Source organism: Rhineura floridana, chromosome 3, assembly GCF_030035675.1.
Source record: "Rhineura floridana isolate rRhiFlo1 chromosome 3, rRhiFlo1.hap2, whole genome shotgun sequence".
Taxonomy (NCBI): domain Eukaryota; kingdom Metazoa; phylum Chordata; class Lepidosauria; order Squamata; family Rhineuridae; genus Rhineura; species Rhineura floridana.
In genome coordinates, this window is record NC_084482.1 from 94,120,835 (window position 1) to 94,133,863 (window position 13,029).

General features: G+C 41.5%; 1 protein-coding gene across 1 annotated transcript in view; it reads right to left on the reverse strand.

Annotated features, from left to right (window-relative positions):
• LOC133378773 (uncharacterized) overlaps positions 1-13,029 on the reverse strand; it is a 196,288-nt gene that overhangs the window by 127,239 nt on the left and 56,020 nt on the right. The window contains exons 11-15 of the mRNA XM_061613399.1: positions 12,002-12,145; positions 7,524-7,687; positions 6,393-6,505; positions 5,245-5,357; positions 4,020-4,229 (exon numbers count right to left, since the gene is read on the reverse strand). Coding sequence (XP_061469383.1) covers positions 4,020-4,229; positions 5,245-5,357; positions 6,393-6,505; positions 7,524-7,687; positions 12,002-12,145 — 744 coding nt within the window. The remainder of the gene's footprint in view (positions 1-4,019; positions 4,230-5,244; positions 5,358-6,392; positions 6,506-7,523; positions 7,688-12,001; positions 12,146-13,029) is intronic.

Genomic DNA, 13,029 nt, shown 5'->3' on the forward strand with positions numbered 1-13,029 from the left:
TATAACAGCATCCTTTAACATAGACACTCTAGTGACTATTGCATAATACTTTTGTCCCTGTAATGAGAGTCAATAGCTAGTGGATGCAATCCATAAAAAAATTCTCCCATGCCAATCAACTTAACTGGGACCTGTTCATGGACTGTGGGCCTGGGAAGGTTCCCTAGAAGATAATGCAGCCTTCAGGCTGAAGAAACCTCCCCACCCCTGCTTTAAATCAACACACACTTTCTCCTAGGAGAGAGAGACATTGTTTGTCATCAGGGGATGGCTATTCCCACTGCCTTGCCCCACCCTCTAGCTCTGGGAGCCTTCAAACGGGAGCTTCTTCCAGAAGACTTTCTGGTCCTTTGGGTTGAGTCATAAGGAGCAGGAAATAGAAAATATTTTTATATGAGCTTGAAAGTTAGTTTTCAATATTTTTGCTTTAGTTTGATTGTTCAGCTTAATGCTCATTTACACTTTGATGTATACAGTAATACCTCGCATTAACGTACTCAATAGGACCAGAGCGAGTATGTAAACTGAAAATGTCCTTAAAGTGAAACACTACCTTTTAAAACTTTTTTTACCTCTCCTTCATGCGGAGCCTCAAAGCCCCACGCTAAAGTCTCTGCTGCTGCGCTGCCGTGCCTCCCAGCTAATCGCGATCGCGCCTCCCAGCTGATTTGCGGTGGCGCGATCACATCTATTTCCACCCCCGTGCTCTAAAGCCTCTGCTGCTGCACTGCTGCGCCTCTCCCTAACCCTAAGCCTGTAAGTGGTTTGCTAGTTGTGTTTCTGGAGAAATACAGGCATATGGAGCATGTACATTATAGCGAGGCGACGTTAAGTGGGGTATGCCTGTATTAACTTTTTTTAGCGTTGTAGTGATTATACTTTTAATTATGTACTGTTGTGCTACAGTATTATACTGTTTGTTGTTTGTGTGAACAGCTTTGAGCATACAGGCAGTCCTCGCTTATACGGCAGGTTCCGTTCCAGACTGCCGCCGTAAAGCAGAAATCGCCGTAAAACGGAACCCACTGAGTATAATGGGGCGCATCACGCGAAAATGACGCAAAAGCGCAAAAATGGCTTTAAAACGGGGAATTTCCCCTAATTGAAAGCTGCCGCATTAGCGGAACGCTGGAATGCAAAGCACCGGTAAGCGGTGCCCTACTATATACATATTTGTGGAAAATGCATGATATAAATAAATTGAATAAATAATAATATACAATAATGATAATAGTGAAAAGAATGAGGTACATAATGAGGAAAGCCTTCTGTGTGTTGAGCATCCACTTCTCAAGTCTATGTAATCTAACAAAGATCAGAAATTATTTTAAAATAAGCATAATACACAGCTCAATAGTCATGCATCAAAAGTTAACTCATAGTATTTTAATTGCACTTTAATAGACAAAATTGATTAGCACATGTATGGGTAACAAGTAGCATTTAAAGCACGGTGGAAAAGAAGCAAATGCATCTTTTAACTAGTGATAACTGAGGAAATGTTAGTTGTGACTAAATGCCACTGAAACCAATAAGATTTTAATTGATCATTTTAAGTGTCATTCTATTACTTTCAATGAGCACTAGTCATGATTATTAGAATTCGCTTGAAAGTTTCTTGAAAGACTCCACAGTGGTCCCCCGAAAGAGAAGTAAAAGCATGTAGCAGGATAGTCCAAGAGTACTGTTTTGCAGGTGTGTACATACACACATGTATGTGTGTGATTTTTTTAAAGAGAGCTGACTTGTACCTAGCTGAAGTATTGGTTCATATGTGTTCCCAACACTACTAGGTGTTTTAAAACCTAAAGTTATGCAGCATTTTTTTTCATTCTCAGCTCAACTCAGAAAAGTAAGCAAAATATACTACTACAGTGAGAGCATCTAGGTGACAACATTGCTTTTAGTATCATAATCAAACAGAAAAGAGAAACAGAACTGAACATTACCATGATAATTGCAAAACAGATAAATTATATAAGGGCTCTAATAAACATCTAAAATACAATAGGATGTATGACTGCCCTAAGATAGGCCAGGGATAACAACAAAATAGATGGATTGTTTGTAAGGAAGATACTGTGGTTTTCAGCAACTGCATAGAGAAACTGTAGGAAACACAACCAGGATCCATAAATGAATAATGCCAGTATATGAATATTTAGCATCCTTAATACAGAAGAAAATATTATAACTCACTAGGCTTTTTATTATCAAAATACTAAGCAACAAGATAACAGAAACCTAGAGGGGAAAAAGGCAGAACCAAACACAACATAATGGAACATTTAGGCAACAAAACAGTTAAAGCTGTAAAGTATCAAACTGTTGGCAAGGCCAACACCTATCAGTTGCCATTGCCTACTACATCCCTTAGGCCTTTATTTAACCTCCCATCCCAATCCTGTTCTATTACATTTGCCCTTTCTCTTACGTTGTGCTCCCTGTTCTTCAGTCTGTCTGTCTTGCTCAATTAACCTTTCTCCATTTGGCTGTTCTCGCGCGCACGCACGCACGCACACACACCCCTAGATATATGTCAGTGTCTTTCCCACTTGGTTTAGTCCCAAGACATTGCTATACTTTCTCTCTTCCCTGCCTCAATTCCCTTCTTCTGATTTTTCCTCTCCTTTGCCTCTCCTCATTTATTTTGTAAGTTTCCCTGTATGACACTTTGTCATCAGATTTTCCCTTGTTTAATTCCACTCTTTCCCCCACCTATCCTATGTTTCCCATTTTGAGATCCCATAGACAAGTAGTTCCCAAACCATGTGCAAGGTCCCACAGTGTTATGTGAGGGAACTCCTAAAAAGCATATTGTCAAGTCACTTTTTGAATGGTCATTGGAAAGCACTGGGATGAATTGGAACCTGCAAACCTAAGGATAAAGGCATTTTGTCAAGTTGTGCTGAGATGAATTGGATCCTGTGCACCCTGAATAAAGCTCAGCATAAAAAGCATGTTATCAAGTTTCTGTCTGAATGTTTTCTGGAAAGGATTGGATCCTGCATCCTGACCATGGCCATTGGAATGCATTGAGATGAGTTAGTATCCTGGTAAAATAAATAAATAAAGGCCATGTGTTTCAGAATGACCTCAAGAATGCATTGAGAGAGCTTTGCTCCTCTTAAATTGCCTTTCTGTGGCCATTCTCAAACTCACTTGACTTTGTATGTAGATGGGAGAGCAACAAGGGATGGGAGAGTGTAATTAGTACAATCTTGAGCATCTCAATCCATTCCTATGACTATCTAGAAAAGTAGTTGACAGATACTGCAAAACCTTCAGGCAATTTAGGAGGAATAATATTCTCTCAATATATTTTCATGATAATTTGGAATGGACAGCCATTTTATTTATTTATTTATTATTTAGCAGGATACCAACCCACTTCAATGCATTCCAAAGGCCATTTAGAAAGCAACCTGACAACGTGCTTTTAGTCTTGGGGTTTGCAGTTAAACTGAAAGATCAACCTATCTCTCCTAAATACATTTCTGGCCATTTAGACAGGAAGTACTTTTGTTTAGCTATTTGTGGATGGCCCCTAAATCCACTGAGAAAGCAACCTACCACTCTGAGCTTAATTCATTCTAATGACCATTCTGAAATGCATACAGCTATTGCATTATATTTTTAGTTATGGTCCTTGCACTGTTCTGGAAGGCTAAAAGACCAGCTAGCTATTTGAAATTGACTTAATTAAGGCAAGAGCTACTTCTTATTTAGAATCTGCTTTGCCAAGAGGCTCTCAATGCCTCCTTTTGATGAAATCACTATATAAAAACAAAAAACAAACAAAATTTGGCCCATATTTAAGCCCTATGGATTCTGATCCTTCACCCTATTTCCAAGACATTTCAAACTTACATTTGGAGTGAAGACAGCTCACAACTGTACACTGGCACTGTAACTGTGCCTCAGACCTCTGAATCTTTATTCTGTATTCCTCCATTTGCCTTTTTAAAACAACAATTTTCACTGCACCAAACATCTATAAAAACAGAATGGAACCTTACTGGTTTTCAAGTGAAATACATGATGAGCTAAACCCAACACCATTTCCATTCCTGTAACAAGAAAATGCTTGTTTGGCCAGCTACTGATTCCAGTACAGTTCACTCTTAGTACACAATGGAATTTTGCTTCTTCAAGATCATTGTACACAGCCAGAGGATAAACAGCCAGCATTATTTTCCCAGGGTAGTCAATGAAAAGGTCTAGTCCAGCTTTTAAAAAAGAAAGAGACAAGTGAGTAACATTGTAATTTAGTAACAAGATTACTGGAAGCAAACACAGCATGAATTGCAGGCAAACAATAAAGGACACCAAATTTTGCAATCTTAGCCATTTATTTATTTATTTATTTCTATCCCGCCCTTCCTCCCAGCACGAGCCCAGGGCGGCAAACAGAAACGCTAAAAACACTTTAAAACATCATAAAAAGCGACTTTAAAATACATTAAAACAAAACATTAAAAACATTTTTTAAAAAGCTTTAAAAACATCTTTTAAAAAGGGTTAAAACATATTATTTAAAAAAACACATATTAACAAGCAATTCTAACACAGACACAGACTTCACATTACTCTATCTGCAGGACTAGAGCTTCTGGACAAAACGGGCAGGCTATACTATCTTTCAAACACAATTGTGCTCACAATGCTTAATAAATGTGGATGTACTTAAGCACAATACTTAAGTATTGTGTTCCAGGGTTTGAGAATTTATGGAAGTGCTTTACAACAAACAAACAAAACTGTACCAAAACACTGTAACAACATCTCTTTCTCCCTTACATTTATGTCCTGCCTTTTTCGTGTTGATTACCAGATGGTTCAGTCACTGATTAGGTCTCTCTCCCCCACCCCCGCCCAATAATTACATCAGTTTAAGATCATCGTATTTCATATAATGTATTCCATTTTAGATGAAGTATCTTATTCAGCACAGATAGAATTGTGCTGACAGATAGTTAAAGTTATAGCATCTATTAACAGAAAACTGTTGAAGGCAGGCTAGATGTCCACGGTTTGACCTAGTAGCACTGTTCCCTTTTTAAGACCTTGTTAGCTCCACGCAGAACTAAACATCTTACCACAGGCAAATTCACATTCACAAAGAACAAAAGGCTAAGTGATGCTATGATGGGTGTGGCAAGATTAGCAAGGGACTACTCAAATATCAACATTTCACAACTTGCATATAAGATTCATATAACAATCAAACCCTCCAATTCGTACCTATTTCTTTTTCACAAACGTAGAAATGTTGTTCACTGCATGATAACGCTCGAAGTCTTCCTCCTCTCACCATCTGAACACATCCATTTGCTGTTGCAGGAAAATCCCATAGCCTGTTTCAAAGTATAAAAATAAGCTAGTGGAATTAACACTGCAGTTTACTCTCTTGACATGCTGTGCCACACACAATTAGAAAGGAAAACTGGATATCCCATGTATTTCCATACTGATCACAGCAGTCCTCCTTAGCAGGTTTACTCCTTTCCTGAGAATGCAGAGCCTTTCTTCTTCTTTTACTTCATAGGTGGAAAGGAGCCATGATGGGACACCTTCAAAATGGTATATTTTGTCTAATTAAAAGCAAATAGGATAATTTTCTAGAATATGTAATGCAAAACTGCAGCTAAGAGCAGAATGCAAAAAAGAAGCAGGTACAGAAATCAGAGGCATCTCTAGGAGTCCAGCTCCTGAACGAGAACAGAACTGATAGAACTATTCCCCAATGTTAAGTGGGACAAACTGCCTTTCTATTACTAAACAGAATGTAAATTCACAGTACATCTGATGATCTATTCTTAGTCAGTGAAGGAAGGCAATAAGCAAAAGAATGGGGAAAAGTCCACTTTCCAGAGCAGGACTCTGTCAGCTCTAGGCCTTATTTGCCAAGATGATTCCCATAACTACAGCCATCTCCAACACTCTCTTCTGAGAATAATATTAACAGAGCAGGAGGGGTTTTTGTTTTGTTTTGTTTTTAAAAATAGCTTAACAGGTAGTACAGAAGCAACCCAAGTGACATGTTTTGTTTTGCCATTGAAACTATGTTCTTTTCCTACGCACATATGTCCTCTTTCAGGAGATGGTAGCAATATTTACAACTGAGGACAACCCACAAACAGCAGGTTCACTAGACAAACTACATAGGTGCATTTGTTTAATGGCCTTCTCATTAAACAAAAGCTAATACACACACATTTTTAAAAGACAGTTTGCAGCACCAATGTAGCCATAAAAAATTAAGAAAAGGTATATATTCTCTTTCTTAGCATTGCAAGAAAGAACTATGTTTCTCCTAATCATCTGTAGACAGAACGCTCTCCCTCTCTGTAAATATATGCATATTACAACAGCTGAAGTTGAATGCTTACCAGGTGTACTTTGATTTATCAACATCTTCTTGACCACCACTCCATTTCCATGTAACCCCTTCCTGTAGCAAACCAATCCAGCTCTCAGTTTCCAACATAGCACTAAGCCACTTCTAGAAAAAGAAGTATCTTTTAAAAACAACTTATCTAGTTTAGGTCCTAAACACATCTCTGGCATCTGAAATGGGATGGATGAAGATCAAAAGGTACTATTGGTGACATAGATGACCAAGCAAATGGAAATACAGAAAATGTGTTCTCATGAATGAAACAGGAGTATAAAAGTCACAATCTTGTTCATTATACATTAACATGATATACCTTTAGTTAGAAGACAATTTAATATGGAGTGCAAGATTTGGCATAATTATTGTCTGAAGAAAAAATGCAAAATGTATTTCCATGAGATCAAAGGTCTATTTGTGTAGATGGTTCAGGGAAGTGGAGCTTTGCAGCCAACCTGTACTTCCTGAGACTGGTGCAGGGGTCAAGAGGAGAGGGATGGGTCTGATCTTGGCATGTATGTAGAGATTATAGCTCTTCAAACGTTTTTACCAAGCCTTAGTGGGAAATAGACTGATGCAAGTCATTTTCCTCCCACTATTCCCTAGATTTCAAGTTGTACTCAAAAAACCTGATTTTCATGTAGCAGCAATCTCTTGCTATAGTGAAGCTGTTAAAAGAAATTATTTGAACTGATTTACCAGCATAATCATATTCCCTTTGCTTGTGAAATGGGCAGATACAATTATTTATTTTTATTCCAAATTAAACACACCAATTCATGAGGCATCCAACAACAAATCACAATGAAACAAAAGAACAAGAACAAGGGCCACACTCTCTCTCAGGAAACCTTCCATGGGCCACATGCTGGCGGTGGGTGGGTCAAGATGCAAAAGTGAGTGGAAAAAGAGAAGTGACTCTCGTTTTAGGACACTAGCCTACATTTCACCTAAAGGCCAGAGGTTTCTCTCCATCCCCCATCCAAACAATCATGATGATCACATTCCAGCCAGACCCATTCCAGCCAGACCCATTCCAGCCAGATAAAAGCACTCAAGGAGGGTGAGGAGCTGGGCCAGTGAAGGGTGTGAGGTGGAGAAAGTGTCTCCACTCAAGCAGAAATACCTGTTCTTTTTCACTGTCAATCTTGACAAGGTTACCATCCTTATAGTAGGAACACTGTACGCTTGCCCCTGCATGCTGCTGCTTCATTTCCTTTTCAAAATAATAGCAATGCCCATCATAAAACCACCACGGGGCATTTTGGGGACATTTTGGATTCCAGATACCTGAAAGGAAGACAATTTAAAAAAAAACTGGCATAAGGAAACAAATCCTGATCTGTTGCATCGAGTGGGAGCTACACCTTTTTTTCTATAGTGGAGGATGATATCCGAGTTCAGGTTTCTCCTTCAGTTTAGTCCAGAAGACAGAGCTATGCGAACCAGTATGCTCTCTATGGGAGGCAGCCTGTCATCCTGCCTGCTCCAAGAAGCTTCAGGCACAGCTCTGGTCCTTCTCATTCTTAACAGCAATCCTCGTTCCTCTCTCTCTTTGATCTTTTCTTCCTGTTACTCCAGGCCTGAAGAGGATTTGTGAAAACACCATGGAAGAGATGCCATACATCGAGAACAGTCAGTTGCTCTCTGTGGATTCCTCTGAAGAGGGGGAGGACCCAAGTGCAGTCAGTGCTTAGACATCACACACTTAAGTGGATCAGTGGTTTCACCTCTCCCTCAATCCCAGAGCAAGTCAGAGCAGCTCTGAAGGGCCCACAGATTTGACCCAGGAATAAAAATGACCCAGGGACAGGCAGCCAGTTTGGGAACTTCACCAACCAGAGGGAGAACAACAGCTTCCCTAGCAGACCTCCAATGGTAAGTGGTCCCTTAGCTGAGGGACACAAGACAAAATTGCACTTCCTACCACCTCTTGTAATTGATGGCCAGGCTCTGCATCCAGACTTTTGCTGCTAGGTGCAGCAGTTTACATGGTAGGTGGTTCTTTCCACTCCACTGGATCAGTCACAATGGATCTGTGCAGCTCCAGGGCATTAAGTTAGAACTGGCAAGGTTGTCACTTGGTGTTTGAAAGAAAGGATAGGACAGCTTCCTTGCCTGCTCACTAGGGGATATTGGTTTCCCATCACTATAGAAGATTTGGCCAAGCCAGATCAGAGTCTGAAAAGAACTCTGAAAAGAACAGACAGAGTCTAAGGCCCACCCTCAGAAGTAGGGAGTCTCAAGATTTCTAGGCCTCTGCCTGCTGCACACACAAAACAAGATGCAAGATGCTTTCCAGTCAATCAAGCACCTATTCCAGCCCCCAGCCCCAGATGGCCCAGGTTTGTGTCATTGGTGTTGGGTGTGGTTGGGGAGAATTCCATTGCCATGCTGGAACCACTGAAGCCCAACTGGGAAGACTGGGCTTCAGCCACCCTACTCTCTTCAGATAAGGAGGACGGGGAGCTTTCTGAGAAGGTGATGGCTGTGGACCTTCCCTCTGTTTCACACAGGATCTACTCCAGTGAGGATTTTCTACTTTGTTACACAAGGTGTGCAAGTGCCCATCTCTACAGGAGGGAGGCAGACTGATAAGCCACAGCCAGTCAAGTCAGGATCAGAGTCTGTGTTAGCTAGAGCCAAGGTTCAGGAGGACTATCTACCTTCTCCAGATGTGTTTGAAGTTATCCTACAGGTAGACTTGAATATGCCCATGGCATCTAAGTCTACTGGAGTGCTATCAAAGAAGCTAGGGGTTATCAACAAATTGAGGTCCTGTTCATAGATGTTCCAGTCACTGCTCTGGTTTCTCAGGTGGTGATCTCCCAGAATAGGGATAAGATTCTTAAGAGTCACCCTGAGCTCTTACTGGGAGGAAGTGTGGGATATAAATTTAATCAATCAATCAATAATAAGAGTACTGGTGACAAGAAATGTGGTAATATACTTTAAAAAGTCCCATCAGCAAAGATGTTTATGTTTGCTAGAGCCTCACTTCAATGGCCAAGGAGCTCCTTCAAGAAGTTTTCCAAGGCAATTTGAAACTCAAGCAGGGAACTCATAAGCTTATAAATCTTCAGCCTGCTGTTGGAAGTGGGGCAAGAGCAACTCCTGTTTTGTTCTTTTGTTTATGTTCCAGAAGGGAGATAGAGTTAGGGTCCTCCAGATGGATAGGCTTGATTACCTTTACCTGTGATGCTCTGACTGACTTCCTTCCGTCATTAGACTGATATGTCTTAGGGAAGCTTATCTGCCCCTCCTCCTTCTGCCCTTTCCTCTCTTCTCTTCTTTGACTGTCTGAGAGAGACACCTTTGTCTCTGCTCTCTCTCTCCTGAGCCATGAGTTCCAGAGGGTGGGGGCCATAACAGAGAATGCCCTCTCTCTGGTCCGTACCAGCCTAGCTGTTCTCACCATGGCTCAGGAGAGTGAGACCGAGAGAAGGTCTTGCGAGGCTGATCTCGTCAGGGGGCACAATCGGTGATTCTGGAGGCGTTCCTTCAGATATGCTGGGCCGAAACCGTATAGGGTTTTAAAGGTCAACACCAACACCTTGAATTGGGCCCGGTAGACAACTGGTAGCCAGTGAAGATCTAATAACACTGGGGTGATATGATCCCAGCGACGGCTATACATAATCAAGCGTGCCGCCGCGTTCTGTACCAGCTGTAATTTCCGGACCGTTTTCAAGGGTAACCCCACGTAGAGCGCATTGCAGTAGTCTAAGCGAGAGGAGACCAGGGCATGTATCACCTGAGGGAGCAGGTGAACAGGAAGATAGGGACGCAGTCTCCGTATCAGATGTAATTGGTACCAAGCTGCCCGGCTCACTGCTGTAATCTGAGCCTCCATGGACAGCTGGGAGTCAAGTATGACCCCAAGACTGCGGACCTGGTCCTTCAGGGGTAAACTTACCCCATTAAGCACCAGGTCTGTAATTCCTAACTTCCTTTTATCTCCCACAAGTAATACCTCAGTCTTGTCAGGGTTCAGCTTCAGCCTATTCTCTTCCTTCCATCCACTTACGGATTCTAGGCACTTGGACATGGTATTCACAGCCAACTCCAGTGAGGACTTAAAGGAGAGATAGATACTAACACCAAGTCCAAGATTAATTTGGTTAATGCTTTGTTCAAAGGAGGAAAATTGTTGGTGAGGTTTCAGAAAAGGTCCTGGTGGAAGGAAAGGAAGAAAAAGTGCTGCCAGTGCCCCATAAAAAACTTCATTGTAGGGATTCTAAAACGGAGATTAATGTTTCCTTTTGTTCCTCCAAACAGTCCTTATCGGGATGGGACAGAAGTGCCAGGCCCTACTGCAATGGGTAATATTTCCAGTGCAGGCACCAGCAGTTCCAGTGTCTCCCTCCAGACAGAGGATCATGGGTCAAATCGAGAGGACAGCACAAGAATCAACAGCCCATATTCTTTGCCACAATGGCTGGGTGTCGAGCCCCAGCTCTCTCAGGAGGTTCAAGGAGGGGGGCTGGATGAGCGTCAGTGCCGGCTGCTAGAGCAAGGGGAGGGATCAGAGGGTGTGTTTGACACTGTGCCAGTTGAGACTTTTGAGGACAAAGCGGGAGGGGGGTGTTTGACACTGTGCCAGTTCCCACGGACAGTTCTCCCGCCAAAGAAGACTGCGCTCAGCTTCCAGATGCCCCCATAGAGCAGTTGGGGGATGCCTTGGCGCACGCGCCAACTCCACTCCCCCAAGCTCCCCCCTTGGCACGTCAAGTGCTTCCCTACCTCCTGAAGCCAAGGCAGCACCTATCGAGGCTGTATTGCCAGATGAGCCAGTGGAGGCACTTCCCCTTTCGTCGCGTGCCAGACGCCGGGAGAAGTACTTCGGTCAGAGGGAGGTTCTTCGAAGGAGTCAGAGATTACGGGCAAAGACCTTTCCTACTTAAGCCTGCTCCCCCTGAGCAGGGTGCTGACTCAACTTCCTTCACACGCTGCAGAGTTTACTTAGGTAGCCTAGTTAGGGATTGCAGTGAGCTAGCATAGTGTGCCTATGAAATGTATTGCCTTTGATGTTACTTTAATAAAACAGGAATTGATTCCATCCTCTTCTCCATCTCATGAGTCTCGCTCTGGGCAGGACACTGGGAGACAAGCTCCAGGCTTCTTTGATCAATGGAGCTAGTTCACAATGAATTAGTGGATATTACATCTAGCAAATATACAGTCTGTGCAATTTCTCAAAAATATAAGTGACAAGCAAACTTCTCTTTTGGAAACAAGGGCATTGTGGGTAAAAAAAGTTGACACAGGCTGCACCCATTGGTGGACATATAGCAAGACCTCACGTTACAAGGTAAAATCTAAATATGACATTTTAAAAAATTAAAAATAACTACTTAATTATTTAAGCAAGTGACCTCATATCCAGCAATGCATTTTACACTTGGTGGAATTCAACAAAAATATCCTTAAATTCACCTATAAATTAGTATATTATTTGCAGAATGTATACTGAGGTTTAAAGTTCAGCAACTGTTTTTCATACCGAAACAGACACCTCCATCCTTGCAAACTAAACATTATAGATTTCATACAAGAAAAGAGAAAAGAAATTTGTAAACAAATTTGTTCAAAATAATACTGTACCTAATTCACACAGTTCACCTTTGAACTGACCAATACACTGCATCCTTTCTGGGCACCTGCCAGTTACTGAATTGCATCTGAATCCCCCATAACATTTTTTACAATCTGAGGAACAGTTATAACCATAGTATCCAAAGTCACATTCTGTGTAGAGAATCATACAAATATTATTAAAACGCTTAAAACAAAATTCTACTAAACCTCAGAGAAAGCTGAGTAACTAATGAAGCAGCCAAGTGACAGCTTCACCATATGGTCAGCTTCCGTTAAGATCCAGATGATCCAAATTCATTATGCAAAAGAGGTCATGTGAAACTTGAGGCATCTGAAAGTAAAGGCTAACTTAACTGCTTCTCTCATTCAAACCAAAGCCAAAGATCACCCAAGATGAGGTTCTACCGTTCCCAGTGAGAAGGCTAATCAAACCAGAACAAAGAGCGAAAGAAGGAGCAGTATAGAGAAAGCACCCGTGGGTCGTAACCTAACACAGCAAATGTGCCTCACATTCTGCTTCCTTCATCATCGTTTTACTTGCCTGCTGTGAAGCAAAACTAGAGAGGAGGGTGAGAGAAGGGGCTGGGAGGCACAAGAGATGAAGAGATTACATTCTTTTCTCAGCACCTCAGATCAAGTAAATGAATAAGCAAAGACACCTGATTAACACCAAGCAATACAATACATGAGTGAAAGGAAGTACTGACTAAGCAAGCAGAGCATGTAAAACAAAGAAAAATAGGATGATACTAAATGGGAGGGGATTATTGCTTCTGCAAGTTTCCTTCATTAAGTTGAACTTAAAATCTCTGCTTGAAGCGCAGCAATTTTTTTTAAAAAGTGGATTTCTAAATTCATAAATTCTCTAAATGTGCAGCTATTTCTTGACCTTTTTGTAATGCATTTTCTGGTCTTATGCAGAGGGGAAAAACACTTATGGCACACTGGACTTTTCCTACATCACCACCACCCATTTCAGTGACTTGAACACAGGCATCCCTGGAACAGTATTTAATATAGTGCAAAGATGTAGG